The sequence below is a fragment of the Thalassophryne amazonica genome, chromosome 5 (genome assembly GCF_902500255.1).
Source record: "Thalassophryne amazonica chromosome 5, fThaAma1.1, whole genome shotgun sequence".
Classification (NCBI taxonomy): Eukaryota; Metazoa; Chordata; class Actinopteri; order Batrachoidiformes; family Batrachoididae; genus Thalassophryne; species Thalassophryne amazonica.
Genome location: NC_047107.1, coordinates 37,457,924 through 37,475,668, shown reverse-complemented (window position 1 = coordinate 37,475,668; position 17,745 = coordinate 37,457,924). Strand labels below are relative to the sequence as shown.

At 41.1% G+C, this 17,745-nt stretch overlaps 1 protein-coding gene across 1 annotated transcript in view; it reads right to left on the bottom strand.

Moving 5' to 3' along the window:
- The window catches only part of LOC117510338 (GDNF family receptor alpha-2-like), a 347,569-nt gene extending 330,140 nt beyond the window's left edge, over window positions 1–17,429 (bottom strand). Inside the window, exons 1-2 of the mRNA XM_034170019.1 lie at window positions 16,826–17,429; window positions 14,608–14,964 (exon numbers count right to left, since the gene is read on the bottom strand). Of these exons, the coding sequence (XP_034025910.1) occupies window positions 14,608–14,964; window positions 16,826–16,877 (409 nt within the window). The 5' untranslated portion in view covers window positions 16,878–17,429. The remainder of the gene's footprint in view (window positions 1–14,607; window positions 14,965–16,825) is intronic.
- Window positions 17,430–17,745: the final 316 nt, after the last annotated feature.

Genomic DNA, 17,745 nt, shown 5'->3' with positions numbered 1-17,745 from the left:
GAACTGAACACGTTGTTTGAGCCATGGACTAATACAGTTTTTCTCAACTGCTAAAACACTAAACCCTATTGTCTGAACCAAATGCTCAGTTGCCTGAACCTACTATAGTCACTCTTTTGATGAAACCAGAAACACTTTTCACCTGTTTAGATACAACTTGCCAGGTGGCAAAAGTCAAACACAGTTAATGCACAGGTGTCACTGGTTGAACACAACTCAAAATTGATCACACCGGTGGCCAATGATGTGAGAGAACATATATAAGCCAGTTCAGAGAGCACTGGTTTGTAAGGCACTACAATGGATAGAAATCTGAAGAGAGGTGTTCGTGTGAGAGGTGGTTGAGGTGGTCAAAGTGGTCAGAGAAGACAAAGAACAGTCATATCTGATGAAATCAGAGATACTGTGATCGACCATGTTCTTGTCCATGGTATGAGCATGAGGGAGGCCGGACAAAGGGTCCAACCAAACATCAGTAGATTCACTGTGCCCACCATAATCCAAAGATTTAGAGAACACATAATTACCTTTTTTGACTTTATAGTATGTAAATGTTGACAGAATTACTGTATGACTATAATATATACTGTACCACAGTATACTGTAAGTAAATACATGTTTCAGTACATTACTGTGCCAATGTACTGTAGTATGGAGGGTTAGTCTCACTGTTTGTAGGCCTAGTATTGCATGTATATTTTTGTACTTTATTTTTACGTAGACTTACATACTACTGTTAAATACACATGATTTCTATTTGTTTTATACTGTACAAGTGCTACATGTAAATGCACAGGATTTCTGTTATTTGTACTTTTTTTACTATGTACAAGTGCTAAATGCACAGTTTTTTCTTTTGCAACCTGCATTTAGCCTACAGTGAACAATAACCATTTATTTCTACAGCTTCATGTCCTGATCATTGTATTTTCTATTTTTCTATGTCGAGTTTAGAGACTGCTCAGTAGTGTTTTTAATTTTGAATGACTCGGGGCATGATTTGACAACATAGTTCAGTTTTGAGCACAGATTGAACTGTTTTGAGGTGAAAGTTTGGTTTTGCAAGAAGAGTCTGGGGTTTTGTGAATGTAGCTTGAAAACTGGGTTTTGTGTTCACAGTTTAGAGAAAAGGAGAGCAGCTTTTGAGAAATGTGTCTTAGCAATTGACAGAAACTGTAATGCCTGCAACACGTTTCAAAAAAGCTGGGACAGTGGTATGTTTACCACTGTGTTACGTCACCTTTCCTTAAAACAACACTCAATAAGCGTTTGGGAACTGAGGACACTAATTGTTGAAGCTTTGTAGGTGGAATTCTTTCCCATTCTTGCTTGATGTACGACTTCAGTTGTTCAACAGTCTGGGATCTCTGTTGTCGTATTTTGCGCTTCATAATGCACCATACATTTTCAATGGGCGACAGGTCTGGACTGCAGGCAGGTCAGTCTAGTACCCGCATTCTTTTACTATGAAGCCACGCTGTTGTAACACGTGCAGAATGTGGCTTGGCATTGTCTTGCTGAAATAAGCAGTGACATCCCTGACAAAGATGTGGCAGCATGTGTTGCTCCAAAACCTAGATGTACCTTTCAGCATTGATGGTGCCATCACAGATGTGTAAGTTGCCCATGCCATGAGCGCTAACACACCCCCATACCATCACAGATGCTGGCTTTTGAACTTTGCGCTGGTCACAATCTGAATGGTCTTTTTCCTCTTTTGTCCGGAGGACACAACATCCATGATTTCCAAAAACAATTTGAAATGGGGACTCATCAGACCACAGCACACTTTTCCACTTTGCGTCTGTCCATTTCAAATGAGCTCGGGCCCAGAGAAGGCGGTGGCGTTTCTGGATGTTATTGAAGTATGGCTTTCGCTTTGCATGGTAGAGTTTTAACTTGCACTTGTAGATGTAGCAACAAACTGTGTTAACTGACAGTGGTTTTCTGAAGTGTTGCTGAGCCCATGCGATAAGATCCTTTGTATAATGATGTCAGTTTTTGATGCAGTGCCACAGGGGTGTAGCACCAAATTCTGGGCCCTAGGTACTACCCATTTGAAGACCCCCCCCCCCCCACACACACACACACACACAGTGTTATCTTCTTTTTTATTAACACAAACGCCAAATTTCTAATGTGTAGTCAAACCAGGTCTAAATCATCTATACCTTAGATCACACCTGGGAGTCAGAACCCTTTCTAAAGTTCGGGGAGCAATATTGAGTTGGGGGGTCTGGGGGACCAAATTGCACCATTTTTCTAGAAAAATGGTGCAATTTGGTGCATTCCCGTCTGTTAAAATGCACAGGAATGCACCAAATCCCCCAGACCCCCCAACTCAATATAGCTAGCTTTCAGGCTCACCTCTCTTTTCAAAGAATTTGGTTAGCAGCTGCCTTCCCCCATTTAGTTTTCTTTCCCTGTCCTTTTTTCTCTTCTTTTTTGAAATCCGGACTTTGATTTTTTAGGAAAGAAAAATTTTATTTCAGCCTAAACACTAGGGCTGCAACTAACGATTATTTTACTACTCAGTTCATCGGTCGATTATTTTTTCCATTAATCATTTTGGTTTTTTTTTACATACATGTGAGTTTTGCCATTATTTCTTTGAGTTATTATTAAAAGGGCTTTATCACCTAACATCAACGTTTGACCTTGTAACAAAGTAACAAAGTTATGATATTATATTCTCCTCAAAAACATACCTGGAGTAGTGTTTTGTTTTATTTTTCACATACATACATCACCGACACACCACAAAGAGATTTCTATCAGGTTTCAACCGATTATGAGCACTTTTAGATGCCTACACCAACTATCTCAACCACTGACAACATATTACAGCAAGAGTCCACAAAAGTATTTTAAAGGCCTGACGAAAGTGTAAAATGTTATATTTAATAAGATATTTTCATGAAAAAAGACACAAATGTGCAGTTTACTGCATTTTATTTTTTTCTTGTGTAAAAACACAGCTTAGATGTGGTTTGACCAAAACAAATTGTCATTAAACTTAAATAAAACAGGGAGGAAGTGGATGTTTAAGAGTCACTAGGTGTTCACAGGAAACAGTTATCTATATATTTATTTATTTATGTTCATTGTTAGTTGGTTTAATCTTTTCTGTTTTCTTTTATCAGATTCTTTTTGTTCATTTCTCTAAAACTGTATTGTGGCATTATTAATCATTATTACTATTATTGTTGTTGTTGCTATTATTATTATTGATATATAAATAAAAATAAATGAATAAAATATTACAATTTGTAATACATTTGACTCTTTTACGACAGCAAACACTGAGCCATGAATTATTACACAGAAAACAAATGTGCTGACAGCTGCAACAGCTTAATGCTAACTTTAACATTGAAAACGCCATAGACATGCTAACGCATTAGCATTGGTCCCGTTTTTAAGTCATAAAATACATCTATGAACTGTTTCAGAAGACCATAACAGGTCAGATTAACATAAAACGGCAAATGTTGCTCACAGACAGATGCTCTTTGGGGTTTTAGTGGGGAAAAAATTAAGATTAAGCAAAATAAAACACTGAATCAACAAAGCACCATATCGAAGCAGTGATTCGATCTGCGAATCACTGCTTCGATTGGTTCAAGGTTCAAAGCAAAGCCGCGCTGCAGAAACGGTTGATTTATATGGAAGAAACAAAACATTTACGGTAAAACAAAGTTATTTAACAACTAATTGATGACTAAATTAGTTGACAACTATTTTAATAACTGATTAAATCGATTAGTTGTTTCAGCACCACTAAACACCTCCTCTTTCTGTGAGATCCCGTTTGGGATGTGTGTGTGTGTGTGTGTGTATGTGTCAACATGCCACCTGTGCACCTGGACTAAACCATTGTACAACTCTGCAGGGGTGGGAACGGCCCTCAGAGATCTTTCAATATTATTGTTAGAGCAGAATTATGTTTTGTAACATTAATGAGGTCTGTTAGAAAACTATCCAACCTTTTTATTTTTTAAAAAAACTATATGGATTTGAATCATGTGCGCTTGCATCAGCCAAGCTTGAACCTTCATGCGCATGCGTGAGTTTTTTCACGCCTGTCGGTTGCATCATTCGCCTGTGGGCAGGCTTTGAGTGATCACTGGTCCACCCCCCTCGTCGGATTTTCATTGTCAGGAAAATGGCTGAGCGATTGGAGCAGCACTGAATCAAATTTTTCCAGAAACTGTGAGAGACAGCCAGGTGGAAACCATTCAGAAGATTCAGACGGCTTTCGGTGAAGATACTCTGGGCGTCACACAGATTAAGGATCATTACAAACGGATTAAAGACAAGCAGGGCGCGCCGTGCTCCGTTGGAAGCCTTAAGGAGGAACATGTCCAGCTGTTAAATAGTTTCTCAGATACTCACTCAACTGAAAGCCATCAAAAGCCGCCTGGTTTTTACAAATGGTTATCAACATGGAGGTGTTTTTCCTGTGGCGGTGCGCCGCGCCAGCTGCCTGCCGACGCGCCAATCCGTCCGCACGTCTTTCATTACAAAATCTCCTTTAACAGTGGAATGTCTGGATAAACTGCTGATCCCAACCTCTTCTGAAAGTTCTCTGTTCTCTCACGACGTCCTGGGACAACAGAGGCTTAAATTTGGAGGTTTTCAGCTCGAAACAGGCTGACGACGGCGCCTCCGAGCACGGCGCGACGTCCCGCTTCGTGGGAAGTCCTGAAGGCGACAGTAACACTCCATAATCTCTCATCAGCTGTTAAAATTTTCACCGAAAACCAGCTGAATTTCTCGAATCGTGTCCACTTCGATGTGTCTCACAGGTTCTGAAAAAATTTAGATCAAGCAAAGCGCCAGTCTCTCAGGAAGAAGTCAGACAAAGGAATTCCGACGAGGGGGGTGGACCACTCCTCACTCAAAGCCTGCCCACAGGCGAATGACGCAACCGGCAGGCGTGAAAAAACTCACGCATGCGCACGAGGGTTCAAGGTTGGCTGATGTAATTGCACGTGATTCAAATCCAAATATTTTTATAAAAAAATAAAAAGGTCGGTTTCTTTTCTAATAGACCTCGTATTTGCACAAAAACAATCAACTTTATCAGTTTGAACATTAAATATCTTGTCTTTGTGTTTTATTCAATTGAAAATAGGTTGAAGCGGATTTACAAATCATTGTATTCTGTTTTTATTTACATTTCACACAACATCCCAACTTCATTGGAATTGGGGTTGTAAATAAATCTAAAGTTATCTTCCTTAAACTCAAACTGAAAGCAAATGTCTGCTACTTAATATAAAATAATTAAAAACATAAAATCCAGCTTCCTGATGGAGTGGTGTAGAGGAGGATTTTCTTAAAAAGAAGACCTGAACGTTCAGCTACAATTTGCCAGAAAGTACATCTGAGATGAAAGCCTAGATTTGATGTTTTGGTGAAAGAAGCTTTTGTATTTCTTCATAACTGATGTAAATAAAGTCCAAGACATATTCAGTGACTTGGAAATGTTCATGTTTCCATCACCTGACTTGTCTGAAGAAAAGTGGCAATAAAACTGATTAGTATTTACAGGTATTATAAAGTTTTAGAGATTTACTTTCAGTTTGAGTTTGAGGAAGATCATTTTAGAAATTTTTCTTCTTTTTTTTTTTTGTATTTCTTGTATTTGAAATGGCATAAACAAAGTAAAATGTGTGAAATACCAAGCATTCCAATACTTTTGGAGGGCACAGTATCCTAACCTTATGATGAGTGCAAAATGAGTGTGGTATTATTACTGTTTTGTTTAAAAATGTTTAATTTTCACTGTTGCTGCACTTTGTGTGAAATCATAGTCATATCGTATCCAATCCAACTTTATTCATAGAGCACTTTAAACGACCGACAAAGTTAACAAAGTGCTTTCCAAATAAGACATTATTAAAATACAACACAGATAAAAAAAAAAAATTAATTAAAAAGTGACCAACATGACTAATACTGACTAGAACATGAACAATTTTGAAATTCCTTAGAGAAAAGATGTGTTTTTAAGCGGGACTTAAAAACCTCCAATGAAGGAGCCAGCCTAACACACAAAGGCAACTCATTCCATAGTTTGGGGGCCACCACAGCAAAAGCTCAGTCACCCCGGTGTTTCAGTCTTGACTTGGGGACAGCAAGAAGTAACTGGTCAGCAGATCGGAGAGACCTTCGAGGGGTGTATATATGTAAGAGGTCAGTCAGATACATGGGAGCCAAGCCACTCAAAACTTTAAAAGTCAAATCAAATCAACTTTATTTATAAAGCACTTTAAAAAAAAAACAGCTGCAGCTGAAACAAAGTGCTGTACACAAGGGGACATATAAAAGGTAACAAACCACAAAGTACAAAAAAAAAAAAAAAAAACCAAGCCCCCCCCCCCCCCCCCCCCCAAAAAAAAAAATTAAACTAAAACAAGTAAAATCAGTTAAAACAACCAAAACAGATCAAGATCTCATTCCGGGTTAAAAGCCATTGCATAAAAATGGGTTTTAAGATTAGTTTTAAAAACAAAAAGTGAAGAGGCCTGCCTGATGTGGAGCGGTAACTTGTTCCACATCTTAGTAGCAAGTAACAAGTAAACAATAAAATTTTAAAATGAATTTTAAAATGAATCTGAATGAATATCCTATATCATATTGATATGACAATATTGAGATATGATAATTTGGCCATATTGTACAGCCCTACTGTCAACTAGCTGAAAACTTTGAATATTAATTTACATCTACATTTAAAAAATGCTTAAAGTGTCAGGGGGTTAAGAGGGCTGTAATAAGTGGGGTCTGGGGGGTGCAGCACCCCAGAAGCTGAATGGAAATGCTTAAAAAGGCAGGGGGTCTGGGGGAGCGTCGCCCATGCCGAAACTGAAAGGCAAAAAAAAAAAAATGCTTAAAAAGGTGGGGGGTCTGGGGGAGTGGAGGTCCCCACCTCACCCCCAGAAGCTGAAAGATTTTAGCCATGCTTATGCTCCCAAGAACCATTTTACTGAAAAAAAAAAAAAAGTCTGAAGGACCTAAATGACATAGTTAGATGGTGAGGAGCTTCCAGGCATGTGAGAGGCAAATAAAGAAAAATTCTTAAAAAGGCAGGGGGTCGGGGGGGTGGAGCTCTCCCAGAAGCTGAAAGGTTTTAGCCATGCTAATGCTCTCCTAAAGCATTTACTAAAAAAAAGTCTCAAGGACCTAAATGACATGGTGAGATGCTGAAGAGCTTCGCTCGTTCATGTCCGTGACATATACATATTAAATTTATAATTTTAATCTTGAAAAGCTGATGTTTTTTCTCTTTTTTCCCCATTAACCAGTCCTATTCCCAGCTTTTTTTTCTTGCTGTCACTCACTGTTATGAATTTATTTTCTATAATCTCACAGCAGGTGAGGAAACTCTTGGGATTGTAGTGACTGGACGTGACATTGGTAAATGTATCTACCTTTTTCTGATTGACTTAAAGTTAGAAAATCATGGCCACAATATTGTCCTCTACATCTTCTTTTCTGCCATGTAGTGCGTGGAAAGTATTTCATTCTCCTGACAACGCCTGACTTGGTCCGCTTCATTTCAAGACATACCAATATGGCAACCACGTTGCTATACTCAGTCACACTGTTGCCATGCTCAATCACAATATTGCTATGCTCTGTCACATGAATGTGACGCGCGTGTGCCGACGTGGGAAATACAACTGATCTTGATGCACAATGTGTCAGACGCACACAACAGCACTGCCCAACCCACTGCATAGAGATTAGTGGTCAACACATTCTCACTCCCAACTCATCACATGTTCATGCTTGGTCAGTGCCCTTTTGTGTCGCTATGTGACACTTTCGGCAGCCTCTTTGTGATATTTAGTGACACACGGGGAAACATATATTGTGACAGCGGTGTCATTTCTCTCTGACAATAGAAAACCTATCCGCTTCCTTTCCGTGTCATCAGGGAAGATTCATCTGTGTTGTGGTTCTGGTTGTGGTTAAGGTTATATTTAGGGTCCGTGTTTGGATTTCCCCTTCCATCACATAGTGAGGCAAAGGGGGTAACCCAACTCATCACGCACTGATATTTGGCCAAAATGAACCTTTTTGCATCAAATTGTGATGAGCTTGGTGTGACTATGTTGGAGTGCTTTATGCAATCAGCAGGTTTCCAACGTATTGGCTAACACGACTTCCTAAGGTAGCAATGCTTTTGTTTCTTGTCGGGACATGGGGGTAAATATCGGAACTGTTCCGCTTAATGCGGGACGGTTGGAAACTCTGACATCGGTTGTGGACTCAGTGTAAACGGGGTGTTAGGTAAATAATCATCATCATCATCATCATCATCATCTTGAAGAAGTGGACGATGTCCCTTAGCAAAATAATTTACAAGTTTCTAATCTCCATCACACTTTATCTGACATGACAACATTGAACCCCAATGATTTTTAAAGTGGCCCAGCACCATTTGGAGAGGCTCTGCTGGGAATTGGCCTTTCGTGTTTATTTCCACAGATGGATGTTGTATATAGATTGCTTCCAGTTAACACAAGCCTACTTCACTGCACAATGGATCGTGATTAGATTAAAGCTGCACTGTAAGAGCGCTCACGTTAAAGCTGGTTTTATCTCTGAGAGTGACAGCCAAAACAGGACAGTGTTCAGAAGCGTTCTTCAGATGAGTGCAGAGGAAACACGTGCTGCGTGAAGGGCACAATGTGAGCACAGCAGGGCTCCATCCTTGGCAGCCACATGACTTGCTTGATGTTTTAAAAAAAAAAGTGCTTTGACTGGTGCAGCAATTTGCTATGAATTGGAGAATTTCTGAATGCACATAAAATGATTACAAAGATGAGGCAGAGGGTACATGAGAGGAAGACAGCAAGAGTCAAAACGCCCGAAGAACATCTGTGTCGTCACATCTGCCTTCCTCTCATGTCAGGAACCCAATGCTTCTATCAGTGTAGCTGGTGCTACGAACACTCAGAATGGCAAATCACTTCACAGATCACATCACAAAAGCTCACAGGCTTTGCACGTTTCACCGTTAGGCCATATGTCAAAACAGCTGAGAACACTGTGACTGCAGTGTTTACGTGCCATGACAATTTGTGTGTGGAATGTTCCACATGTGCAGGCACGAAGAAATGTCACTCCTGAGTTGAGGTCCCGCCTTCAGTCCCAACCTGAGGGCAAATTGCATCCCGAGCAGCTTGGATTCACTCAACATGTTCTTAATATGAAACATTGGAAGCCTTTTTTGTTTTTGTTTGCTTTTTACCTTTAAATATAACGCAGTGCTTAAAATGGGCAGCACGGTGGCTTCGTGGTTAGCACTGTTGCTTCACAGCGAGAAGGTCATGGGTTCAATTCCCTCTGGGTGCTCCGGTTTCCTCCCACATCCAAAGACATGCAGGTTAGGTGGATTGGAATCTTTAAATTGTCTGTAGGTGTGCGAGTGGGTGTGAATGTGTTTGTTTGTCTGTTTGTGGCCCTGTGTCAGACTTGTGTCCTGTCCTGGGTGTACCCCGCCTCACGCTCTATGACTGCTGGGATAGCCTCCAGCCCCCTGTGACCCTTCATTGCATAGCGAAGTGAAGTGTGTGTGTGTGTGTGCAATGCTTAAAATATATATGAAAATAATATAAAATATAATAATAATAATAATATAAAATAATATATGAAATAATATTGAATAACTATTCTTATTATATTAATAATACTTATACATACAATTTGTACATGGTCAATAAAGCCCATTTATCAATCAATCAATCAATCATAACAATATTTTTCTTTTAAATGGCATCTGCAAGAGAGTGTGCTTGTGCGCATACTTTTGACAAGAGTGAAAGTTTGTTTTGAGTTAGCGGAAGTTAACTTGCACGCTGACATCCGCAAAATGTCTTGGAAATGACTCCAGAGGTGCTGTCAGGTTACAATAATAGCGTTTTCCAGTGTAGAAGTGTTTATTTCTTGCTAGCTTTTACATAATATATGACAAAGACGTTATATTTACACACAAACAAATCAGAGTTTGCAGCTAGCTAGACTAGCCATTGAAAGTCACAGTGCCGCTCTACTCTGATTGGCTGTCACCCCCACCCCTGAAAAAAAAGAAACAGAATGTGACATTTTGACCTCTTAAAATAGGTCAAGGTTAGCCATCTCTGAACGTGTACAAGGTCTGTGTCCCAAGAACGTTCCCTGTGAATTGGAAGACTCTGGCAATATTAGGACTGGACTTATGCTAAGACAGACGGTCAGACGGGAGCAAAGTCTTTGCAATACCTGATGACCATATTTGATGGCCTCGGGTAAGAATGAGCCGTGTGCTGAGCCGTGTCCATGATTTATGCCTTCTGTGCGCATGACAATGGCAAAACCAGAGCGACAACAAGAGTGCTGTTTTATGTCCTGTGTAAGTGGACACATACCGTAAGGACCACTGAGCTGTGCGATTGTAAACTAATTACATGGTAACATGGAACACTTTAGGTGAAAAGCAATAAGTCTGCACCTAATGTAATCCCATTACAGCTCCATTACTTCAGAGCTGGTGAGGAAAGTGGGAATGTATACATTGTTCATCACCGGTTTCTGGGTATCTCTATAAGGGGGCATCAAGGAGTGAGGCATCATCAGTGAGTGTGGTGTGCATGCTTCTTCTCATTGCTGGGACAGTAATAAATGGTTCATTTAACAAAATGAATGTTATCATACACCTTATCGAACCCTGAAGAACTGTAAACTGACTAATGCTTCCATCTGAAATGATGAACAGATTAATCTGCTGGAAATTATCCATTAATAAAACAAAAATGCCAGACTTCCTGTTTTCAGTCTCTCATAGTCAAGAATTTGTTTTCTTTAATTCTTTGTAAACGTAATAAATTTCAATGTTGGACTTGTGAGAAAAGAACTGCTATGCATAATATATGTGTCATAATCTGGAAGGTACGCAGCACGGTGGTTTCGTAGTGAGCACTGTTGCCTCACAGCAAGAAGGTCATGGGATCAATTCCCACCTGTGTCCGTTTTGTGTGGAGTTTGCATGTTTGTGTGGCTTCCGTCCGGGTGCTCTGGCTTCCTCCCACATCCAAAAATATTCAGGTTAGGTGAAAAGGAAACTTTAAATTGTCCGTAGGTGTGCGTGTGGGTGTGAATGTGTTTGTTTGTCTGTATGTGGCCCTGCAACAGACTGGTGTCATGTCCAGGGTGTACCCCGCCTTACACCTTGTAACTGCTGGGATAGGCTCCGGCCCTCCCGTGACCCTTAATTGGAGTAAACAGTCAAAGGTGAGTAAGTGAGTGAATCTGGAAAGTAGTGACTATTTGGAGAAAATGTGCTAATATACGAGGTTTATTAGAAAAGTATCTGACCTTATTATTTTTTTCAAAAACCGTATGGATTTGAATCATGTGTGATTGCGTCAGACAAGCTTGAACCCTCGTGCGCATGCGTAAGTTTTTCCACGCCTGTCGGTTGCGTCATTCGCCTGTGAGCAGGCTTTGAGTGAGGAGTGGTCCAGCCCCCTCGTCGGATTTTCATTGCCAGGAAATGGCGGAATGATTTGGGCTTTTTTTCCATCAGATTTTTTTCAGAAACTGTTAGAGACTGGCAGCTGGAAACCATTAGAAAAATTTATCTGGCTTTCGGTGAAAATGTTACGGGCTTGGTAGAGAATTAGGAGTGTTACTGTCGCTTTAAGGACGGCCCCCAGCGGCTGTGGGGCACGCCGCGCTCCAAAGCCGCCATCGACAGGCTGAACGACCATTTCATTTCTAAACGGATGGCTGTCTGGATCCGTGACCATCGTGTGCCATTTCTCTGGTTATCACAAGACCTGGACATCAACCATTTTCCGGCAGATTTCACTTTTAACAAGAGATTTTGTCATGGAAAGCTGAGCGGAGGCTTCGCGTGTCACGATGGATTTGCTACTGGAGCGAGACAAAACCACCTCCGTTTTGGTCTCACAGGACGGCTTTGAGATGGCGTTCAGACAGCTGTCGGCGGTTTTTCCATCGAGTGATTATCCGAGAAATTGTGGATGTGCCTGGACATGCCAGAACATGTCCTGTGAGGCTTCATCACGGCATTGCTTTGTGCCATGCAGCACCGCCGTGACACGCAGAATTCCTCTGCACGTCTGTCTCAATGTGCCGAAAAAGTGCTGATGTCCACGTCTTTTCACAATTCCTGTGCTAGTCAGACGACGTCCCGGATAAAACACAGCATCCAGTTTGGAAATGAACGGCACATTCCACTGTTACAGGAGTTTTTGTCATGGAAAGAGGAGCGGAGGCTTCGCGCGTCATGGCGGTGCCGCATGGCGCAAAGCAACGACGTGCCCCACAGCCGCTGGGGGCCGTCCTTAAAGCGACAGTAACACTCCTTATTCTCTACCAAGCCCGTAACATTTTCACCGAAAGCCAGATAAATTTTTCTAATGGTTTCCAGCTGCCAGTCTCTAACAGTTTCTGAAAAAATTCTGATGGAAAAAAAGCCCAAATCATTCCGCCATTTCCTGGCAATGAAAATCCGATGAGGGGGGTGGACCACTCCTCACTCAAAGCCTGCTCACAGGCGAATGACGCAACCGACAGGCGTGGAAAAACTCACGCATGCGCACGAGGGTTCAAGCTGGTCTGACGTAATCACACGTGATTCAAATCCATATGGTTTTTGAAAAAAATAATAAGGTTGGATACTTTTCTAATAGACCTTGTATTACCAAACCAGAACATGATCTCGTCATTGGAGGTCATCACTTTTCTTTTTTTTTGTGGCTCCAATAAAACATAACAGAGGTCCTGCAAAACAAAAATAAGAGCTTTATTTGGGAACACCTTTTGTCAGCTAGAACCGAGGTTCTCTACCTGGGTAAAGGGGGGGGGGGGTAACAAAGATCGCAGGGGACCTTCATCCATCCATCCGTCTGTCCATCTGTCTGTCTTTGTCTGTCTGTCTACCTATCTACCAAAAAAGAACTAAAATCTAATTTATATCAAAATACAATATAACAGCAATTCTGTGTATCCTATTGTATAAAATATCACATTATTGTTTGTAAAAAAAAGATTCACTTTAAACTTTCAATACAAGCCTGAAAAGAAAGAATGTTTTAAAAACCTTGCTATTTCCAAAATAATTTGAAGCCTGTTCCTACGATGTATTTTTCTAAGCACTTACATGTCACACAACCCCCAAAATCTGCACAGGCACTGCTGATCGGTTCTAACCAAACCCAAAGAGGATAGAGATTGTATGAGGACACACGACAGAACATCCACAGAGTTTTTCCCAAATAAAATAGACAAATATCCACAACAGTACTGACATTATATTTTTTTCTGGATATAGTCTACATTTTCTGTACCATTTTCAGTCTTCTACGCACACAAGATTCATCACCAAGGACAGCCATATTTGGTTTTGTTATTGGGGTTTCCACATGACGTCAATGGGGATTCTACTAATATGAACTTACTCCCTGCACAGGGTTCATTTGGGGCTTTATTTCAGTACAGTATCAGCTAGAAACCCAGGTAAACTCAAATGTAATACTGTTCATTCACTGTCATCATAACTACCATATTAGTTTAAATCAAGATGCAAATTTCTGTTACACAGAGTTACCAGTTAACACTATTATGAAGAAATGTACTGTATACATTTTCCATCACCTGCAACAATAATTAGATGATCTAAGAGTGTTTTTATATTTTGTGAATGGCATATATATTTCAACATTTAAAACTGGCTGCAGGTCAGACAGGGATTGCTGAATAGCATTAAATGCTAGCTGAAGCTACAAAATGGTCTGTGTTTTTTATAAACAGAGAGCAATAGACAACTGCATCATCAGCATAAAGATGTATGTTTGCACAAGGAATATTTATGTGTAGGTTATTTCTATAAATACAAAATAACAAAGGTACTGTTATATGGTGTATGGAGGTGATGACCTCATCATGCATACTACAAGTTATATTCTGCATATTAAATATCAATCAACTGCTTAATTAAGAGAGTACTTCTTAATGTAGGCTACAGCTTTCAGCAATATTTTGTGACCTACAGTAATGTGTAATGAAGACTGTTACTGAAAGAATTAACCAATCCACAGATGATTTTTAAAGTTTCTGCAAGTCTCTGTATATTTATTTACAGAATCAGTATAACTGGTCGATTTATAGGGGGTGTGTTTGTTTGACTGACTGTGAAAAAACGATTCAACAACTGCAGTGAACGAGCCAAAATTATGTTGAAAATGACGTGGACAGAAGTGCAAACCAAATAAAGTGTGTACAGCAGTATAACGGGCCTTCAAACACTGCAGAATGTGTTATGAAGTGAATTAACGACCCCGTAGGAAAGAAATGAAATATAACCAATCAACACCTTCCATGTCTTGCTCAATTATTTTAATTGAAAAGATGAGACAGCAAGCTCTATTTTAAACATCTGTAAGACAAATATTTTCATGGATTTGGGATTCCGATGTGACATTTTGCAACTATGCAAATCATGTGCTCATGATTTGCACTCCTACCCTCAGTGAGGCACATGAGGCCATGTGCCTCATTGAGGGTAGGAGGAACATGGTCTCCTACCTTCAGTGAGTCCCATGTGGATGCTCCAGTAGCTCTGCAGACACTGCAGTTCCTTTTTCATGCCTCTCTTGCAGCGGCAGTCGTACAGTGGACTAACCAGCAACACCTCCAAGGCGGCCTGGCACTCTCTGTTGGTGTCCAGCATGGAGTCCTTCTCCTTACCCACGAGGCACTGGCGCATCACCCGATACCGTGAGCTGCAGTGAGGGTTCTGGTTACACAGCTCACTTGCCTGGACGCAGTCTACCCATTCTGGCTGAGGTTCGCTCCCAGACACAGTGGTGGAGGATCCAGGGCTGTTGTTGGCTAAAGATGTGGACAAAACAGATGAACCACCCCAGGAACTCACTGTGTCATCTAGGTGGGGATGATGAAACACAGGTAGGAGAGTGAAGAGAGAGACAGATCAGAACAAGCATCCTAACTGCGGTTGAGTTTGACTTTCAATCTTCATGCAACAGGTTAGACAAAAAAAAAAAAAAAAATGCTTGATGACCCATGTGTCCATTCACAGGAACTTCTGTCAGACATGGATCTCAAACTGGCACAGCGAGGGCTGGGTAAGGCCCACATATCACTGCTTTCTAGTTCATGCTGTACTGCTAATGATAACTGTTCTTCTCTGTACTAGATCTAGACCAGACCTGTGCTTGCATCCAGGATTTTAGAGTAAACACTGCACCTCACCATTTGTAAAACTGTTTGGGTTGCAAAAGGACAAAACTGGTGAGAAGCTTCTCCAGAAATCACGTTCATATTTATGAGCGTTTGATCTCAGGTTTGGTGGCTTGGTGGTTAGCACCGTTGCCTCACAGCGAGAAGGTTGTGGGTTCGATTCCTACCCGTGACCTTTCTGTTTGGAGTTTGCATGTTCTCCCTGTGTTTGCGCGAGTTATCTCGGGGTGCGCCAGCTTCCTGCCACATCCAAAGACATGCAAGTTAGGTGGACTGGAAACTTTAAGTTGTCCGCAGGTATGCGTGCAGGTGTGAATGTGTTTGTTTGTTTATATGTGGTCCTGCGACAAACTGGAGTCCTGTCCAGGGTGTACCCCGCCTCACACCCTATGACTGCCGGGATAGGCACCCGCGACCCTTTATTGGACTAAGCGGTTGAAGATGAGTGTGAGTGAGTAATCTCAGTTTTTTTCTGTAACAAGAAAGCAAACACACAAATAGGAGTGATGTTCTGCTGAAATTCTGGAGATGGAATTCAACCGTTGTTTACAGTCATCAGGAAAGATTGCATTAGCTACGGAAGCCCGCGGATGGTCTGACACAGAGACAAACTCACAAACCCGTGAAATAAAAATCAGACGCGTGGCACATTTTCCCAAATGACACAGCAAATGTTATAAGGTGGATCAGCACATCAAGGTCACATTACTTTATATTTTATTTTTTTTAAAGCTGCTGCAGTCCAAATCGTCCAGGAAATTCACAGGATGGCCATTTAAATATGCATTTTAACAGTGAGGATTCAAAGCTTTTTTAAGCCAACAGAGTCATCATAAAATGTGCAGATTGGCTCAGGACATCCCAAAGTATTTTATCACTTCATTATACTGATGTGAGCCTGGAAGGACAGAAAATGATCCCTTCATGGATTATTTCTGTTGAACACCACTATTAAATTTGTCAGTGTCCACAGCAATCACAGATATGTTTGCGCTGACTATTCTGATTCATTTTTTTCTTCATTAATTTTGCAGTGCCTGTATTTTAAACTCCCAATAACAAATATAATTGCATATTTCAGTTTCTCACACTTGATCACCGAAGAATAACTAATTATCTCATCGCAAAGAAGAAGAAAGAAAGAAACCCTCAAAAAAAAAAAAAAAAAACGTGCACGTGGAAAGATAAACGCTTGTGCACGGAGGAGCAGACACGAGGTGTTGCACCTTCAACACCGAAGAGCAGACGCTTCGTATGAAATGACAAGAGCGACCCCTTGCGGCTTCCTGTAAAGGTGATGCGGAGGATGCTGCGCGGAGGAAACGGGAGCACTGCCTGGGATGAAGAGTACAGAAAATAAAATAAATACCTTTTATCGTCTCATTGTGTGATTTCTGTCTTGCAGATTCACATTTGCACAGATGGAAATGATTTACAAATGAAAACATCAAATAGGAAATTCCCACATATGACAGAAGCTATAAATATATGCAATATATTTATGGATTTTTAATCCTACTTGTGAATTTGAGTGACTCCTCACCTAAGAGAAGCAGAAAGACGGAAACGCACATCCACACTGTGACAGACTTCATGTTGGATTCAGCAGCCAGGAGGATGAGTTTGGGTCCACTTAGATTGTTAGAATTATTACTTCCACCTTCACGAAGGGTTAATCCTCTTCTCTCGATCCTGGAGCCAGGCTTAAGTGTTAAGAAAAAAAAAAAAAGAATGATAAGGAAAAGAAAAGGAAAAAAAAAAACAATATCCTCCTCAGTCAACTCCAAAATTAAGACGCGCCTCCAAAAATCCTCGCATCCCTGAATTAATCCACAATTTTAAGGCACAGCTGCGGAGGGAAAAGGGGAGAAAAAATCCTCTGATTGCAGGAAATAAATGTCAAATGAAACAGCAATCACTCAATCCACGTGAGGAGTTTGTCAGGGTCCGTCTGCGCTGCGTTCATGCCCACAAACTCTTTGCTCTCTCCGCATTATCAGGGCTTCGACCTCTCGCTCCAAAATGCCCCTCACACAAATTGTCTCTAAAACATCCCTCAAACTGGCGCAAAACGTGCGCAAATCTCCCTCAGGAGGCAGAAGTCATCTGAAAGTGCACCAAGACCCCGACTAGTTATTATTTTTTAATCCCCCCTCCTTTGCGTCCTCAAAATGTGCGCGCTCATGCTGCCGCGGAGGAACTGAACGCTTCTTTTTGCGCCGCGTGCGTGCATGCGCCGGCTTTATAAAGAGGCGCTGCTCTCAGCCGGCGGAGGGCGCTGCAGGTGCGCGCACAGTGAGCGCTCACTTCAAGGCAGGTTCGTCAAATCGTGATCGCCGTGTGTTCTTGGAGTGTTCCTGCAGAGAGGAAAAAAAATATATATGGTCCGCAGCTCGCGGGGCTGCACACGCACATTTGTGAGGCAGTGACACTGCTGCAATTTATGCAACTCAAGTAGGGGAG